Source organism: Monodelphis domestica, chromosome 4 (genome assembly GCF_027887165.1).
Source record: "Monodelphis domestica isolate mMonDom1 chromosome 4, mMonDom1.pri, whole genome shotgun sequence".
Lineage (NCBI taxonomy): Eukaryota > Metazoa > Chordata > Mammalia > Didelphimorphia > Didelphidae > Monodelphis > Monodelphis domestica.
In genome coordinates, this window is record NC_077230.1 from 452,697,296 (window position 1) to 452,715,470 (window position 18,175).

At 44.1% G+C, this 18,175-nt stretch overlaps 1 protein-coding gene across 1 annotated transcript; it reads right to left on the reverse strand.

The window, feature by feature from the left end:
- Positions 1-8,689: 8,689 nt before the first annotated feature.
- Positions 8,690-17,779, reverse strand: KLK7 (kallikrein related peptidase 7). The gene is made up of 6 exons (XM_007492175.3): positions 16,871-17,779; positions 15,559-15,707; positions 14,180-14,339; positions 12,442-12,695; positions 10,923-11,059; positions 8,690-8,940 (listed from the first exon to the last, which is right to left on the reverse strand). Exons 2-6 carry the CDS (start codon positions 15,635-15,637, stop codon positions 8,791-8,793), a joined length of 780 nt encoding a protein of 259 aa, XP_007492237.1. The 5' UTR covers positions 15,638-15,707; positions 16,871-17,779; the 3' UTR covers positions 8,690-8,790.
- Positions 17,780-18,175: the final 396 nt, after the last annotated feature.

An 18,175-nucleotide genomic window follows, 5' to 3' on the forward strand; every position in this document is an offset into this window, starting at 1 on the left:
AAAAAGGCATTTCTTATGCTTCCGCCAGAGCTGATGGCAGTAATTATAAGAGCCAATAAGAGGTTGTTTCAGTCCTTAGTTCCCTTTCTGTTCTACTAGATCAGTCTTCACCTTAGAATTCCATACCCAAACTGCCAACAATTCTAGTTGGTGATCTTCCTGCCTCTGGGTTTCTATTGGTTTTTCCTTCTTTCTTTTCTCTTCTCACTCTTTAAAGACAAAAATGATCACTGAGAAGATTTCCCAGAGGAGTTTTTCTTGTCACTGAAGGGCAAGATTGAAATGTTGTTGTTCAGTCCTGTCTGATTCTTCTTGACTGCATTTGGGGTTTTTTAGCCAGGTTCTGTGTGAAGTCAGATTTAAACTTGGGTCTTCCTTAATGAAGACTGGCCCATCCAGTCATTGCACCACCTAGCTGCTCAAAGAGCAGTGTTTGCTGTCCATCAAAGGAATAAGATTCTGCCTCTGGCTTGCCAGGATCCCAAAACTGGGGACAAGTGGTGGGGTATTAGGTGAAAAATGTAAGCAACAATGATAGATTTTGGCCTCTGGTAAAACCTCACAAGGAGATAGTTTTCTATTTTCCCATGTAGAAAAATCCATTAATTTTTCACAGTTTGACAAATTTTAGGTACTTCAGGATCTAATAAAATAAATTAAAAAAACTTATTTGTTTCAGGAACTGAACTTCTATTTTACCTGTTAGAATTTGTAAGGCTTTGTGTTCAAAGAGACCAACCATGCCCAGGGACTTCCAGGAGAATAAATCCAGAATTATCTTTTGGTTTGACAAAGTACAGTTCAGACCTAGAAGAATTTCTGGAATTATTTTCTAATTCATTAGAGTGGAACTGAAGACTCTGTCCCAGAACAAAAATGCCAACCAGACCCCCATAATGATGACTGACAACTTAAGGTAAAATTGAGGTTTTACTTCAGTTTTATGCCATAGTAATAGATTCTCCCCAACATTTGAATTTTACATCAAATTAAATCTACTTTCCCTTTCTCCTATATTCAGTTAACATAACCAGTCTGACCTCCACCAGAGTTATTTTTTGTTCCATTCTACCCAAGAATAGCTTTCCTTTCATTTCCCTTTCCCTTTCCTTTCCCTTTCCCTTTCCTTTCCCTTTCCTTTCCTTTTCCCTTTCCTTTCCTTTCCTTTCCTTTCCTTTCCTTTCCTTTCCTTTCCTTTCCTTTCCTTTCCTTTCCTTTCCTTTCCTTTCCTTTCCTTTTTCCTTTCCTTTCCCCCTTATCTTCTGTCTTAGAATCAATACTAAGTATCAGTTCCAAGGCAAAAGAGTCATACGGGCTAAGCAATTGGGGTTAAGTGACTTGCTCACAGTCACACAGCTAGGAAGTATCTGAGGCCAGTTTTGAATCTAGCTCCTCCCAACACTCTATCCACTAGGCCACCTAGCTACCCCCTACCTCCCCCCCCCCCCATGTATAGTTATTTCTGAAGACTCCCTGGCATCTTTTTTTTTTAACCCTCACCTTCTGTCTTGAAGTCAATACTGTGTATTGACTCCAAGGCAGAAGAGTGATAAGGGCTAGGCAATGGAAGTTAAGTGACTTGTCCCTGGCATCTTAATTAGTTAATCAGAATTTTAACTGAAAATTTAGATATGAAGATTGACCGAGACACTCAGTAAACACGAGTGACAATCAGATAATGCAATACTCAATACATTAAGCTTTCTTTGTAGAGCTCTCAATTTGGAGCTCAATGAGGCTATTTATATCACAACTTTATCAGTCCATCTAGTTCCTCCTCTCCAAAAGTTCTAGAGTTGCTGAACTCACCAGGTCATGCAAGGAAAGTCCATGAAGATAATATTTGGAAATACAGGTAGAGGTAGCCAGTCTCAATTACAGTTGCCAAAATTGTAGCATGAATTTTCTTGTGAATTCAACTAGGTAATTCCAGTAAGATAACACAAGTCAGAGAAATGGGCTTTTAATTAACCCAGAGTGTGACACACACAGCAGTTGATATGAGTGTGTGTCATTCATAATTTAACTAGAAGTATTTATTATACCTCACAAGAGACAAAGGCGAGGGGGAAGAATGCTATTTGTTAAAGTGCCTCTGATTATACAAAGAAAAAAGTATGCCTTTTGAGAAGAGTACATATCATTAGTGACAGGAGACAGATAAGGGATGTGTCCTTGTTAGTATACCTAGTTTCATAAAATCAAAGGAAAGTACCTGTTAGGCTAGATAAACAAGATGGGCAAGTCCTCCTTAAAAAAAAAAAAGAGCAATTAACTTTTTTTTTTAACCAATTACAGAAGGAAGAAAAACATCATTGAGAATCAGGCAGTCCTTCAGTTAATGGAAGCCTCTTTGCTACAGAAGGTGGTTGAGTAGAGTCAGAAAGAAAAAACAGAGATTCTAAGAAGGGAAAGAGGAAAACCATTCCAGGACTGAGGAACAATCAGTAAGAAGGCAAGATGGAGCAGCTTGTGTGAGATACAGTAGTCTGGACAGTGGAGTGTAAGAAGATTGGAAAGGAAGGAGAGGGACAAATTGGGAAGACTTAAATGTGCAAAGACAGATGGACAGGCAGAAGGGGGGGGGAGGGAGACCTGAGACTTAGGAAAAAGTCATTTTTCAGTCATCTGACTCTTGCTATGCAATTTCTTCTTCCTCTTCTATGACTCCATTTGGAGTTGTTTTTGTTTATTGTTGTTTTTGCAGAGATATTGGAGTGCTTTTCTAGCTCATTTTACAGATGAAAAAAATGATGCAAACAAGATTGAGTGACTTATCAAGGGTCACACAACTGGAAGTATGAGATCAAATTCAAACTCATGAGACTGAGTCTTAATTCCTGATTCCAAGTCCAATGCTCTACCCATCACCCTGCCAATATGCACCACTCAGTTGAGTATCTAAATGGAAGATAGACTAAAGAGGGGAAGGATTTGAAGCAAGGAGAAAAATGAAGACTTTTTGCAATAATTCAGGCAAGATAAGATGAAGGCCAGAACTAGGGCAATAACTATGTAAGTGGAGAGAAGAGAATAGATAAGAGGCGTGAGGGAGACTGAATGAATAGCATTTGTCAACTTAGGGTCTATGTAGTTTGGGGAGAGGGAAAGTGAAGAGTAGAAGTGAAACTAGGGTTGTGGGAATCTGATACCTTAGAAGGATGACAGTGGCCTAGATAATAAAAGAAAGACAGTCAGAAGAGAGATCAATTTGGGGGAGAAATTTGAGTTCTCCTTCAGACACACTAAACTTGAGATGCCTATGGATCATCTCCAAACCTAAGATATGGTTGGGAATTCAGGATTTGAGCTCAGAAGAGACATTAGGGGAAAAGAAAATAGTCCTATAATATATAAAACATTTTCATGGCAGCATTTTTGTGGTAGTAAAAAATAAGCTGGAAAGTGGGGAGCCATCAGTTGAAGAAATGCTTGTCAAACTGTAGTATGTGAATATTATAGAATGTTGTTTCACTGTTAAAAAAAAAACAAATATGAGTCTCTGAGGCACCACTTCATTCCTATCAGATTGACAAATATGACAATAGGAAATTGATTAATGTTGGAGGGAACACAAGAAAATCATGATCTAATCCAACCATTTTGTGGAGTGATTTCTCAAAGGTTTCTAAAATTGTGCTTACCTTTTGATCCATCAATAACATTACTAGGTCTGTATCTCAAAGAAATTTAAAAAGGGGATGAGTATTTGTACAAAAATATTTACTGTGGCTCTTTTGGGTATACCAAAGAATGGGAAAGTGAGAGATTATCCATCAATTGGGGAATGGCTAAATAAGCTATGGCATGTGATAGTGATGGAATACTATGTGTTATAAAAAATTATAAGCAGGATGATGTCAGAAAAATCTGGAAAGACTTACATGAACTGATTCAAAATGAAGTGAGCAGAACCAGAACAATATTGTGAACAATGCCCGGTAATATTTCTTGATGAACAATTGTGAATGACCTAGTTATTCCAGCAATGCAGTAATTCAAGACAATCTCAGAGACACATGATGAAAAATGCCATCTACTTTAAAGAAAGTACAGATGGAGTCTGAATGCAGACTACAATATCTTATCTACCTTTCTTTCTTTTTCTTCCTTCCTCCCTTCCTCCCTTCCTCCCTTCCTCCCTTCCTCCCTTCCTTTCTTCCTTCCTTTCTTTTTCTTTCTTTCTTTCTTTCTTTCTTTCTTTCTTTCTCTCTCTCTCTTTCTTTCTTTCCTTCTTTCTTTCTTTCTTTCTTTTTTCTTTCTTTCTCTTTCTTTCTTTCTTTCTCTCTCTCTCTCTCTCTTTCTTTCTTTCCTTCTTTCTTTCTTTCTTTCTTTTTTCTTTCTTTCTTTCTCTTTCTTTCTTTCTTTCTTTCTTTCTTTCTTTCTTTCTTTCTTTCTTTCTTTCTTTCTTTCTTTCTTTCTTTCTTTCTTTCTTTCTTTCTTTCTTTCTCCCCCTCTCCCCTTTCCCTCCCTTCCTCTCTCCTTATTTCTCTTTCTTTTTTCTTTCTTTTTCCCTCCTCCTCCTCCTTCCCCTTCCTCCTTTATTTGAGATCTTTTCCACAAAATGACTACTGTTTGAAGACATTTACATAATTGCATATTTAAAATCTATATCAGATTTCTTATTATCTCAGGGAGGAGGAGGACAGAGAGGAAGCAAGGGAGGTTCAGAAGGGGAAAAAATTGAAGCTCAAACCTTTAAAAAAATGAATGTTTAAGAATCATTTTATATGTAATAAGGGAAAATAAAATATTATAAAAAAACAAATGTGAGGAATTAATGAAATTTGGAGAAACTGGTAGGAACTGCTTAGAACAAAGAAAGCAAAGTCACTGTCAGTCACTTATAAACGTTTATTTAAAGGTTCCTATGTGCCAAGAACTAGGCTAAGCAAACAGTACTTACAATGACACTACAAGACAAGTGAGCTCAAATTAAAAGCCAAGGCCAGACTTGATCCAGGATGACAAATAATGAAATGCACTTCCTTGTTCTTCTTGGCAGAGAGGTGAGGGATCATGGGTGCAGAATGTGATATTCCCTATCAGAAGAGGTCTCTCTATCAGTTGGTTTTGCTTGGCTCTGTTTTTCTTTATTACAAATGAGAGAGTCTTCAAGGGAGGGGAGGGGGAATGATGGGACATGGAAGAGATGATTATGGTGTGTTCCCTGAGAAAGGGAGTTGTCCTTTACTGTTCTTTGCATGGTCAGGACTTAGCACCGTGTTGGGAACATGGGAGGGACTTTTAAAAAGTACTTGTTGTGTGATTGAATATAAAAGCCCTCAGAGAAACTTGCCTTTAACATTTCAAATTATAGGGAGACAAGGGTGAGGGGTGAGGAAGAGCCCTAGACTTGAAATTAGAGGTCCTGGCTTTAATTTCTAGTCAGGATTTAATAAATACTTCTTTCTTTCCTGCCTTCCCATCTCATATATTTATCTCTATGGCTGTGGGCGGTCATTTTATCTCTCTAGGCCTCAGTCTTATATCTATAAAATGGGAAGAATAACTCATACAACCTACCTCCTGATGTTATTATGAAGAAATTGTATCATTAACTATAAAGCAGTATTTTCTGACCCAAGGCTGATTCAACCAGTTAAATTCAGAAAGACTCCTTACCAGATATTTGAAGGCAAGTGATATTCATATTTGTACATACATGCATGCATACATGCATGCATGCATACATACATGAATACACACACATCTGGGCAAGTAGGTGGTTTGGTGGATAGAGTGTCGGGTCTAACATCAGGAAGATCTGGTTTCAAATATGGCCTCAGATACTTGTTAGCTGTGTGACCCTGGGCAAGTCACTTAACCCTGTTGGCCTCAGTTTCCTCATCTGTAAAATGAGCTGGAGAAGGAAATGGTCAACCACTCCAGTATCTCTGCCAAGAAAACCCCAAAATGGTGCCAAGAAGGAGTCAGATACAGCTGAAACACCTGAACAACATATATGCATCTATATAGGTATACTATGCACAAGTATATATGATTTTGTTTGTGTATATGTACACACATATAGGTACAGCCCAATGACTCATAAAAGACAAACTCATAAGGTTCCAATGGGGCCATCTGCATTGTTGGATGGGGTGGCCTCACTGATCTTTGCCTTAATCCCCACCCTCATCACCTGATCATTTATGAACTTTTGGAATGTTATCCAACCATTATCTCATTTGTCAGAGGAAGCATTCCCAGCAGAGTGGAGAGACCTTCTCATGCCACATGTCATAGTTGTATGACCCTGGGTAAGTCACTTAATCCCATATGTGTCTTGGGTACTCCAATGTCATTCGATCCTCCCTACAACTCCATGCAACTCCAGGAGGAGAAATGACTTGCTTACAGTCACACAGTTATCGTGTATTAGAGGCAGTATTTCAGTCTGGGTTTCATCTGATTCCAAGTCTTTCTATCTTTGAGAGGAGATGAGAACAAAGTAGAAGCATAAGGGGAAACAGGAGATTTTCGTTTCCCGGCTCTAGATTTATGATCTCATCCTAGTGGAAAACTCTCAGTGTACAAACTGAAGCAGAGCAGTCACATGGGAGTGTCCAATCATTTGAAGTAGTCCCCAAAGACCCTGAGAATGTAAAGGACTGATGGAACATCACAGAGCCAGCATGTGGCATTGATAGCATTTGAACCCCTCTTGTAGACTCCAGTACTAATTCTCTTTCTAATATATTAGTGGTTCTCAAAGTGTGCACCCATGGGGGTCCCTAAGACCCTTTTAGGGGGTCCTTGAGGTCAAAACTATTTTCATTATAATTCCAAGGCAATAGAGCAGTAAGGCAATTGGCATCGAGTGACTTGACCAGAGTCACATAGCTAGAAAGTGTCTGAGGTCACATTTGAACCCAGGACCATCCTATCTCCAAGCCTGACTCTCTATCCTCTGAACTATCTAGCTACCCCAAGACATTTTGGTCTCTAATGAAGTAAATGTTAATAGCTAAAGCCCTCACAAATAAAAGCTCTTTGGTGGGTCCTTGATATTTTTTAAAAAATCCTTACCTTCTGTCTTAGGCTATATCTGAAGTATCTTTTTCCAGATAGAAGCGCAGTAAAGGCTAGACAATTGAGATTAAGTGACTTGCCCAAGGTCCCACAAGTAGGAAGGGTCTGAGGTCAGACAGATTTGAATCCAGGACCTCCTGTCTCCAGATCTGGCTCTCTTTCCACTGAGCCACCCAGATGCCCCATCCTCAATCATTTTTAAGAGTATAAAGGGTTCAGAGACCCAAAAAATTGAGAAGAGCTGCATCATACCATATTCCCTCTGAGGGGGCATGGAATGATATTAAGGAAGGAGACTTCTCCAGGGAACAGGAGGATAACTTGACAAGGATGTGGTGAGAGGGTTGTTGCTGCTGCTGCTGTTTTCTTAGTACCCAGCCTGCCACATCACTGCTGTACAGAACAGTGAGGAATCCCCTCCTGCAGGTCTTGCTTAGCAACCTGCTGACTGAAAACACAGTGAGCGAGCAACATGAGGTGACTTGCCAAGGATCACACAGGCCACATCAGACAAAGAGCTTTGGCCCAGGGCTGAGGCCAACTGTCTAAGCTCTATTATGTCCAGGCTCTTTCTTTGGTTAGGAGCATGCAGAAGGGATTTTCCCCCAAAGCTCTCCTTTGATGCCTGATCCTGGGCACGTGGTAGCCTCAAGTCCTTCAAGGCTCCACCACTGGAGAGCAGGCTCCAGCAGATCCCACCCAGAAGGCAGGGACCAGAGGCCAGGCTGATGACAGATGGTGGGGCTGTTGCCCCAGGACCAGCCAAGGTGAAAAAACAGAAGCCTATCACTGAGTTGGCTGTGAAGGGCTACAGCAAATCTCAAAGCCATCTGCCAAATCAGGTGAGGATTATAAATGTCATCATAAGGACAGGGTGTGCCCACACTGATAACATCAGGGAAGCATAGCAATCTGATCAGGCTGTGGAGAGGAAGGGAGGAAGGATAGGGGCATGGGATGGCCATCAAGGGAATGGGGTATGTTTGTCATTGAATGAGAGAGGTGGGGAAATGTGAGCTAGAAGCAGCTAAACTCTAGACCCAGAGACTTGAGAAAACGCCTCATCCACAATGCCTTGCAGAGGTGGGGGTCCTCGGATACGAGATGCTGTATACATTGGTAGATATTTACAGCGTTATTCAGCTGAGTTTTGTTCTCTTATTGTTCTTTCTTTCTTTTTTTAAGTTGTTATGTAGGATGGATAGCTGAGAGGGCTACACAGAAGGGATACAGGCAAGACATAAGTATTTGTAAACTCAGAAGATTTCAAAAGTTTATCTTCCCCAAAAGAAAATAAATAAATATCCAAGGGATGGGGGAAAGGGTCTTGGGCTAGGGCAGAGCCCCAAAGAAGCCTCTAGAAGTAGGGAGGAGGTATGGATCCTTGGCTTTTCCTGATAGGAACCTGACAAGTATCTGAGTCATTCATTCTATTATAGGACAAGTGGTCATTCTCTTCTCTGCCTGGAGTCTCAGGAATATTTTTCCAAGGAACTCATGCTTCTTTCTCTGCCCCCCCTTCAAACCCTACTGGGTTCTTTCTCTTCTGAGATCTGGGGCAGGGATAGAGATTTCTTAATTTTTGCTTCAGCCCCAAACCCCAGGGTGTTTCCCCCTTTTCAAGGCATAAGATACAATATAGATAAATACAGACTGGTTTGTACAGACAGACAGCATTTATTGGGAGTTCTGTCCCCAGGTACTCTTCCCCCCCCAAAAAAAACCACACACACACACACTCACACAGAGTCATTCTTATCTCCTTATCACGCTCAGGATCCAAGGCATTTGCTTGCAAACTTGTGAATAGACACCAGGGTCATTGGGCTGGCCACAAGGGAAGGTTCCCCATGACACAAGGCCCTCCAAGACTCCATTACACACCAAGGGGCCCCCAGAGTCACCCTGGGAAGAGAGAGACAGAAGAATCCACCCTGAGTTTCCCAGAAAATCTTCTGGCCTGGAGAATACCCCACATCCCAGATCCCAGCCCCAACACTCCAGTGTCTGGTCCTGCTAGATAAAGTTCTTCCCTCCTTACCAGGGAGAGAGAACATTGTCACCAGGAGTCCTATTGCAGAGCACCATATATGAAATCAGCCATAGATAATGACCTTCCCCAAACAGTGAGAAACACACATACAGTCCCTTGGGACCCAGTTCTTGGGCAGTGGACAGGACTTCTTTTATCAATGTTTTCTTTGGTGAGGAGGATGTTGTCCCAAAAATGTCTTAAAAGGGACCCTACCCTGTGAGAGCAAGAGGGTCCATTTAGCTCATTCTCCCATCATAATATCATCACATATTTAGAGTTGGGAGGAGCTTTAGAGGCCATCTAGGCCATCCAGATGAACTCTCTGGCTTACAAGTGAGGAAATGAAGACACAGAAAGTTTCAATTTTGCCTAGGGTCACAAAGCAAGTAAATGACTGAGATGGGATTTGAACCCAGGTCTTTCTGCCTCCAAATCCATTGCCCTACATAGTCTATCAAGCGACCTCACTACAGGTTCCCCTAAAATCTTCCCTTCCTGTCTCAGGCAGACAAGGGAAGGAAAAACAATGAAATGGCATTTCTAGCTTGTGTCTTTTCACTGGTTTGCTAGTGAATTTGGATAAGTTATTTCCTCTCAGTTGGCCTCACAATAAAATAGAAGACTAACTGATCCCCAAGGGCACTTCCAACTCTGAATAATAATAACTCACATTTCCATAGTGCTTTAAGGTTTAGAAAGTGTTTTCTTTGCGATCTAACTAGAGGGTCAATAGTGAAAGTGCTGTTGGACCCACCTTCCAGAAGTTCAGGCTTCAATTGACTTCTCTAAAGTCAGAATGTTAATTATTGTGGGAGCTGGGGCTCCAACCCAGGACCTCTCCACAATGAGTTCTTTCCCCACTCTAATTGGTTGCTTCTGAAGTCTAGATTCAAAGGACTCAGTAGAGATGGGAGAGAAAGAAAGAAAAAAAGATGGAGACAGAGAAGTGGGAAGGTGAGGGGGGGGGAGGGAAAGAGACAGGGAGGGAGGGAGAGAGAAGTCATTGTTCAGAGCTCTAAACAGAGGCAGAAACAGAGAAGTGCAGAGAAAGAGTAAGAGATTAGATCATATATATGGGTTTGTAGCCAGGGAGCTGTCTTTGACTCTGAAGCTTCCTGGGTCCTTCAGACTCCACCTCTGAACAATCAGATTGTTGTGATCTCTTTGGTACCTCTTACTCTCCATCCTTGCTGCTATCACCCTAGTTCAAGCCCTGATTCCCTCCTGCCTGGACTATTTATAAGTTGTTACTAGGTTTCCATCTTATTTGCAGTAACTTCCTTATCCAATGTAACCATTAAATCTTTCTGGGTGTAGATTTTATCTAGTTTGCCACCTATATTAAAGAGTGCAGAGCCAAGAATGGAGTTTTGAGGCCAGGGAAAGGTGGGGAGAGAGAGAGAGAGAGACAGACAGAGAGAGACAGAGAGAGAGACAGAGAGAGACAGAGAGAGAGAGAGGGAGAGACAGACAGACAGACAGACAGAGAGACAGAGAGAGACAGAGACAGAGACAGAGAGACAGAGACAGAAACAGAGAGAGAGACAAAGAGAGAGACAGAGACACAGAGAGAGACACAGAGACAGAGACACAGAGAGAGACAGAGACAGAGACACAGAGAGAGACACAGAGAGAGAGATTTCATGGAGAAGTTTGAAAATGTTCTCCAATTTCCTAAATATAATTCAGACCTCTCTCTTCCTTCTTTTCAGTCCTGAGCCCTGTTTACTGCCCATCTTCAGTGTTTGTTCAAGATAGAGAGAGGGGAGAGAGGAAAAGGTGAGAGAAGATAAAGAAAAAATGTGTACCTAAGTGGGGAGGGGGGGGGGGGCAGGACAGGGTGAATACTTACATTGCAAGCATTTGTACTAGACCCAGGAATGCCAGCACACAGCATGGATTCCTTCAGCAGATCCTTGTAAACCTTCTTGCATTCCGAAAAGGAGATAAGTTTCACATCTGTACACTGGAGTTTATCTGGGTATGTCACTGTTTGGGGAAAGTAGTACAGGGAGAGAGAATCCTCATTCATAAAGCAGGTATCAGGATGCAAGAAACTTCAAGGTGGCAGGTAGGGGGAGACAGAACTGATCTCATCCTATGAGCCTGAGGGTCAGGAGCTGACTTTACTTGATATCTTGGTCTCTAATGTAGATGGAAGTGAGGTTAGACACTACTGCCCCTAGGGAATAAAGGCTTGGAAGCTGGAAAGTGCAGGTTCCCAAGGAGAATGTGAGTTTGGGGCATGAAGGTTGAGATTTGATCCCTAAGCATCAGAGGCAGCAGGAGAGAAAGCTCAGGCCCCTAGGTCTCTAGGTAATGGGTTCTGGTGGCACTGAATGCCTGTCCCCCAACCAAGACAATGTGGGCTTGAGGAGCTTCAGGCTCATGCATCAAAGGTCATGGAGCAGATAGAGAAGGATCTCACATGGATGGTCCTCCAGAGAAAAGTGTTAGCAGTGGTGGAGGAGTTCTAAGTTCCTGTAAAATGTGGTATCTCAGGGTTAAAAGTCTGGATTCCCAGGGACGAGGCAGATAAGGGGGCTGGATGGTTCAGTCCTTGCAAATTGTTATGGAAGTGAGATGCCCTAGTTCCAAGGACGCTGGTGCCAAGATTATTTCCCCCTTAGCTCTTGGCAGAGTATGGTGATTAGGGGCTGAACAATTGGATGAAACTAGAAGGGCTAAACAACTCGGTCTCCAAGTGATCGGGGATAGAGAACTAGGTACTTGGGTGATAGACCATATTCCTGGGTTGTAGGAGAGTGAGAATGGACAACCAAGGGTTGATAGGAGGCCTAGACACTTGGGTGCCAGAAGTCTTGAATCTGCATAAAGGGAAAAGGTTGTAGATCACCTCTAACCTCTCCTTCCAATTCTAAATCTTTGATGTTGACACTATGATATTTTAAAAGTGGGATGTCTTTCATGTATCCATTGGGTTTTATGGTCCCTGTGAATTCTCAAACCCTTGGATATTTTGATTGTGATATGCCTGAGGGGCTCTGGTAATTCACTAGGTTAGATGTCTTGGTTCTTCAGAACTGGAGGTGAGGAGCATTAAATAACTGGGTCCCTGGGAGCTGTAATAGGTGGATTCTAAGGGTTGGTAAGGGCACTGGACCCCAGACCCCTAGGGACTAGGAAAGAAATTGGATGTCTGGGTCCCCAGGAACTGGGTTTGAAGGATGCCTGTGTCTCTAAGGACTAGAGAGGTTAGATGCTTGGGTCCCTGAGGGTTATAGTGAATGGATGGATATGAGTCCCCAAGGACTGGGAGAGTTGGATCCCTAGATCTCTGACTACTGAAAAGATAAAATACTTGGGTCCTTGAAAGCTGGACAGTAGGGTGTCCAATGGTACAAACTTACCATCTGGGCTGGTGGTGGTACCCCAACCAGAAACAGTGCAGGAGGTACCAGGTGGAGCACAACGGGAGGGTAATGTGATAGGCTTAATGGTGGGCCCTATCCTGGCTGGCCTCGATAGCCTTATGAGCAAGAAGTCATTGGCGTGGGTCACAGTAGAATACTGAGGATGCCGGTAGGACCTGGTGGCCCGTATCACTTGGGACCCCTTCTCATTTCCTTTCAGACTGTGTTTGCCTAGATGCACATTATAACTACTGTGGAGTCAAAGAGACATTAGAGATTAACTGAATCTGAAAGCAATAATCAGAGACTCACAGATATAGAAAGAGGAGAAGTATATAGCTGAGTGAGACCATCAGAGATAGATAGGAATAGCAAAAAGAGATTGATTTTCTAACTCTTGGCAATTTCTAGCTGGTTGGTTTTGGACAAATCATTTCATTTCTCAGATGGGGCCTTAGCCTCTACCTTTATAAAAAAAAAAAAAGGAGTTGGTCTGGAGCAGGAATTCTTCATCTTTTTGTGTCATGGACCCCTTTGGTGGCCCTGGACCCCTTCTCAGAGTACTTATCACCTCATTCATAGTTGAAGGAAATGTTAAATTTCACTTCAAAGTTAAAGAAAATATCACTCCTCATCTAAGAGCACAGCCCCCACCCCATCAAAAATCTGTGCACCAACGTTGAACCCAAGAATCTCTGCACTAGAGTATCTCTAAGGGGTCTTCCACTTCTAAATTCTTATGTTCTTAAGATCCTGGAAGAGAAGCATAGAGACCTAGAGGAAGACAGAGAGAGAAACAGAAGCAAAGGGACAGAGATGGTCAGAGATGCAGAGAGACTGAGAGAGATGCACAAGCAGTAATGGAAAAAGAGAAAGGAAGCATTTAAAGACCAGAAGAGAAAGAAACACAAAGACCATTTAGATATGACTCACTGTGTGCCTTTGGGCAAGTCACTGGCCCTATTTAAGGCTCAGTTTCCTCACTGATAATAGTACTGATAATAATAACAATGGTCATAATTTCTTATATTTTCTCAGCTCTCCTTCATTATCTTGTTTGATCCACCCAATCCTGCCAGGTAGGTATTATTATAGTATTATTATACCCACAGTGGGAAACTGAGAAGAAATCAGATCTCAATCCAGGGCTGTAGGTTTCAAGCCCATTCATGATTCTTTCCATTGTATTATCAATTGTATAACTCACACAGAGAGACAGACAAATAAAGACAAAAAATAGAAAGACAGATGCAAAGAGACAGGAAGACAAAGACAGAGAAAGATACACACACAAAGATAAGTTGGACACAGAGACATATAGTCAGAGACACAAGGGCAGAAACAGAAAGAAAAATGACAGAGAGAGACAGAGAGACAGGATCAGGAACAGAGATATAGTTAAAAGAACAGACACAGAGATCCAGAGACAGAGATGAAGCCAGGGCCAGAGCCAGACACAAAAATAAAGACAAGAGGATGAAGAAACAGAGAGAAAGATAGATAGAGACAGAGAGGCCCAAAGAAAAACAAAGGGCAGAGACCCAAAGACAAAATGAGAGAGAAAGAGAGAGGGAAGGGAAGAGGGGGAGAATGGAGGAAGGGAGGGGGAGAGAGAGACAGAGACAGACAGAGAGAGAGAGAGAGAGAGAGAGAGAGAGAGAGAGAGAGAGAGAGAGAGAGAGAGAATAACAAAGAGAAAGACAAAAAGTGAGTATCCTTCCCACTGCTGCCTTACCCCTTCCGGCAATGGGCAGCTGTGAGTACCCAGTTTGCTGCCACAAGCACTCCACCACAGTGTAACTGATTTCCATCGAATAGGGCCACCTGCCAGGGGTGGGTGTTCTTGTTACATTCCACCCCTTGAATGATCCTCTCTCCATCTTTCGTGCCAGTGTCTGTAAGAAGAAACACCCAGTAATGAAGGCAGGAAAGAAGGAAAGAGGGAAGGGAGAGTGTCTCGGGATGACTGAGATGAGGAAGCCCTGGTCTGGAGAGGCCAAAAAGGAGCTGGAGAGAGATCCACACAAAGACAGAAACCTCTATGGGGACAGAGAAATCCTGACCTGGGAATGTGGAATGTTGTCAGGAGAGTTAAAGTTAAAGACATGAAAAAGAGTGACCCAAAGACAGATATACAGAATGAAGAAGAGAGGTATTTCAAGAATACTGGGTTGAGGGGGCAGGTAGGTAACTCAGTGGATGGAGAGCCAGGCCCAGAGATGGGAGGTCCCGAGTTAAAATCTGGCCTCGGACACTTCCCAGCTGTATGACCCTGGGCAAGTCACTTAACCTCCATTGCCTAGCCCTTGCCTTACTCTTCTGCCTTGGAACCAACATTCAATATTGACTCCAAGATGGAAGGTAAGGGTTTAAAAAAAAAGAATACTGGGTTGGGAGCAGGTCAAGTTAGTGATGTGAAGTGAATGGTTGAGAGTCGGAGATGAGATAGAAACTACAAGATGAAGAGAGAATGGAGGTCTTGGACATAGAATGGAGGGATGGTGAAACAAGCTAGTTTGGTTTGCTACAGAAAGGCAGGCAGACACATGGAGACACATTGGGAATTGTAAAGGAAAGAAGCTTCAGGGATGGTGAGATGGGGAAGCACTAACCTGGGAACCAGTGTGGTGATTAGGAGATAACAGAGAAACAAAAAAGATAGAGACACCATCAAGAAAAAGGAAACAAGAAGATTTTAGAGATGATGAAACAGGGGGAAGATGGCCTCAACCTTAGGGATGACCATTAGGGTAAAAAAGATAAATGAGCTGAAATAGAAACAGCCTAAAAAGAAATTGTTCTCACTGATGAGAATGGGGAGAAGAGACCTCGAGCAGTGAATGTGGGAAGGGTTACAGAAAATCCAGAGGACAAACAGAGGCTGAGACAGAAGATCCATGAAGAGAGAGAGATGTGTGCAAAAAGTTGGGAGACATTCACAGAGAACCAATCTAGGTCAAGAAGAGAAAAGGGGAGAGGCTCATATAAGGGAGGATCAATTTTAGAGGGACTAGGTGAAGGCAATGATGGGAGGATGCATTTTGGAAGAGAAGGTCAGGAAGAATGCATGGGGACAGTGGGTAAGTAGTCTGTGGAGTCCACCCCTGGCCTTACCATCTTCTATCCCCTGGGCCCAAGGGACAGCTGCCAGCACCAGCATCAATATCAGCCCAAGGCAACACACATGGGCCATGTTGAGGTCCTGTTGTCAGACTCTGCTTCTCAGCCAGCTATCTCTAACAGTAACTTCTCTTGTAGAGGGGCTAGGAGGAATCAGACAAAGGCAGGCATGAGTCCTCTGACACTCACCTCCTTGGAGACTTCAGAACCTGAGCCCCTCACAGTCCTTATCCCTCACAGTCCCTTGTGTATGACTTGCCCCACACCATTCTGGGGATAGGATAGGATTCTTATCCTAAGGCTACCAGGTCCTCAGTGACCCTCTTTTATAGCTCCATAAATTGGGGATGAGAAGAGCCACCTAGTCCAATCTTACAAATTTGGGTCATCTGGTCCAAGTTTGCTAATGAAATTAAGTGATTTGGGTAAGGTTATAGTTTTGAAGAGACAGACCTGAGCCTTGAACTCAAGTATTCTTGCTTCAAATCCAGTCTTCTTTCCCACTGTGTACCCTGAGTCCCCTCTTGCTCAGGAGCCCCCAGCTCAGTCTCAGAGATGAAGGCATCCAGTGCTCCTTCAACCCTCTGGCCACCTACCCTGACTGCAGCATTTGGGGAAAGGAGTGATGGTGAGCTGGAAGGAAGGTTGCTTAGGGTCATGGGTGGTTGAATGGAGGAAGGGGAGGTAGAGAAGAGGCAGTCACTATAGGGAAACCGGGGAAACAGGTGATCTTGGAGTAGCTTCGAGGGAAAGACTCTGCTATCTTCAGCTTATACTGTGGACCTGGAGGTTGGAGGAGGGGAGAGAAGCAGGGAAGGAGAGGGGAGAAGAGGCGGGGGCTCCTTCAAATCCCCTGTCCTGGGCATAGAAACTGAGAGACAGAGATCAAAGCTAGGGGTTCAGATCGCAGAAGTGTAGGGGCTGCGGGCCTCTGGGAGACTGAGGATTCAGAGGAACATTTTAGGACTAGTGGGGGCGGTGTGATATATTCAGATGCCCAGGAGGCAGAGCTGGAACCCCAAACTGCTGGGTATCTGAGAGTGCAAAGGCTGGTTGGGCAGGACATCAGGGTCCCTGTGCTGCAGGGGTGGGAGGAGAGGTTGGCTAGTGAGAATCTGGAAGGAGGGCAGCTGAGCACCCATTCGGGGCCAGGCTTCTGAATCTCCCAGGGAAGCGAGGGGAGGGAGTCGCTGGTAAAGTCTGACAGGTGAGGCAACTGATTGCTGGGCGTTGGGGAGCCTTGGGGGCCGCCGAAGGGCTCTGACTCTAGAGGAGGTGAGGAGGGGGGAAGTGGCACAGATCTTACCTCGGGCAGGATCTCAAAGAGGGGAGCTCTGAGAGGGTGGGCTCCCATCCAGCCTCTGCTGTCAGTGCTCTCCGCGGTGACCCGCTTCGAAGGAACACCCATCTTTTATACTGGCCTCAGCCCCACCCACATCCCCGCCTTCTCTTCGCGCCCTGGCCGGGCGCTCAGCGCCCTAAGGCGCGGGTGGAACCCGACCCTCCGACATCCCTCCATCTCTTCCTCGTTGGATCGGCCAAGGACCCGGCACTGGCCAAGATAAACAACTGAGGCTCGGAGCGTGGGGGCCGACGCCTGGGGCGGGCTGGCGGACGAACCCATCCCTGCCACCTCCGTCGCATTCTCCCGGCCTCCTTCGCACCCAGAGCCAACTGGTTCTGGGAACTTTTCCTCGCAACTGGAGAAGCCTGAGAGTAACAGAGGAAGGTCTTTCGGAGTCCGCGTCTCTCTTAGGCACCCGGCCATCTATCTGCCTTAAGCTGGGTTGCCCCCCCTCACCGAGGGGCCAGGCAGCCAACGGGCCCCGTCACCATCCAGAGTCCATCGGGACCCTACACCGAACCTCTCTATTGGTCGCGGGTCAGTCTGGGAAACCTGAGAATCCTTCTCAGAATCCCGCGGTCCTTTGGAGATTCCAAATAAAACAAGTATTTCCATAGACCAAGACAAAGAAGAGCGTCCACCAATGAAATCACATTCAGCCCTTTAACTATCTCTACATAATAGAGCCGGACCACAGGGGTCCAGCCCCGCCCCACCCATCCGGCGGAGCTGCCGGCATCCTCCCGGGACCGACCAATAGACAGAAATGATGTGTTCCGCGTTCCACCTTCCAGTTCATTTTCGGGAGGGAACATTCAGTTTACTCTCCCAGCATTCATTTCGTGACCGTGCTGATGCTCTCCAGCTTCTGCTCTGGCCACTCGCTGCTCGTTATTTCGTGGGGTTCTTTCCAAGGCGCTTTCCTTTTTTTAATCATCTGCTCACCGCTTCTTGTGGTGCTGAAGGATTCCATCTCAATGCGATACCACAATTTGTTTAGCCAGAATCGGTGTTTTTCAATGCATAAGAAATTATTGCATAAGAAAGGATTGCAAAGAAACTCAATAACACACTCATTGTCGTGGACAATGGATGTAAAAAAAAAAAAAAAACCCAAACACCCTGGACTAGAGAGTAGTAAATTCTGTGGGACTCCCCTTAGAACTGAGGATGTTGGGGACTCTTACGGGGCTCAGTGGATTGAGAGCCAGGCCTAGAAATGGAAGGTCCTGGGTCCAGTATGGCTTCGGACACTTCCTAGCTGTG

Coding starts and splice junctions, on each gene's coding strand:
- KLK7 (XM_007492175.3), bottom strand. CDS start 15,637: ATGGCCCATGTGTGTTGCCTTGGGCTGATATTGATGCTGGTGCTGGCA. Junction 14,340..15,558: donor GGCCCAGGGGATAGAAGATG/GTAAGGCCAGGG, acceptor TTCTTCTTACAG/ACACTGGCACGAAAGATGGA. Junction 12,696..14,179: donor GCTGCCCATTGCCGGAAGGG/GTAAGGCAGCAG, acceptor TTGACTCCACAG/TAGTTATAATGTGCATCTAG.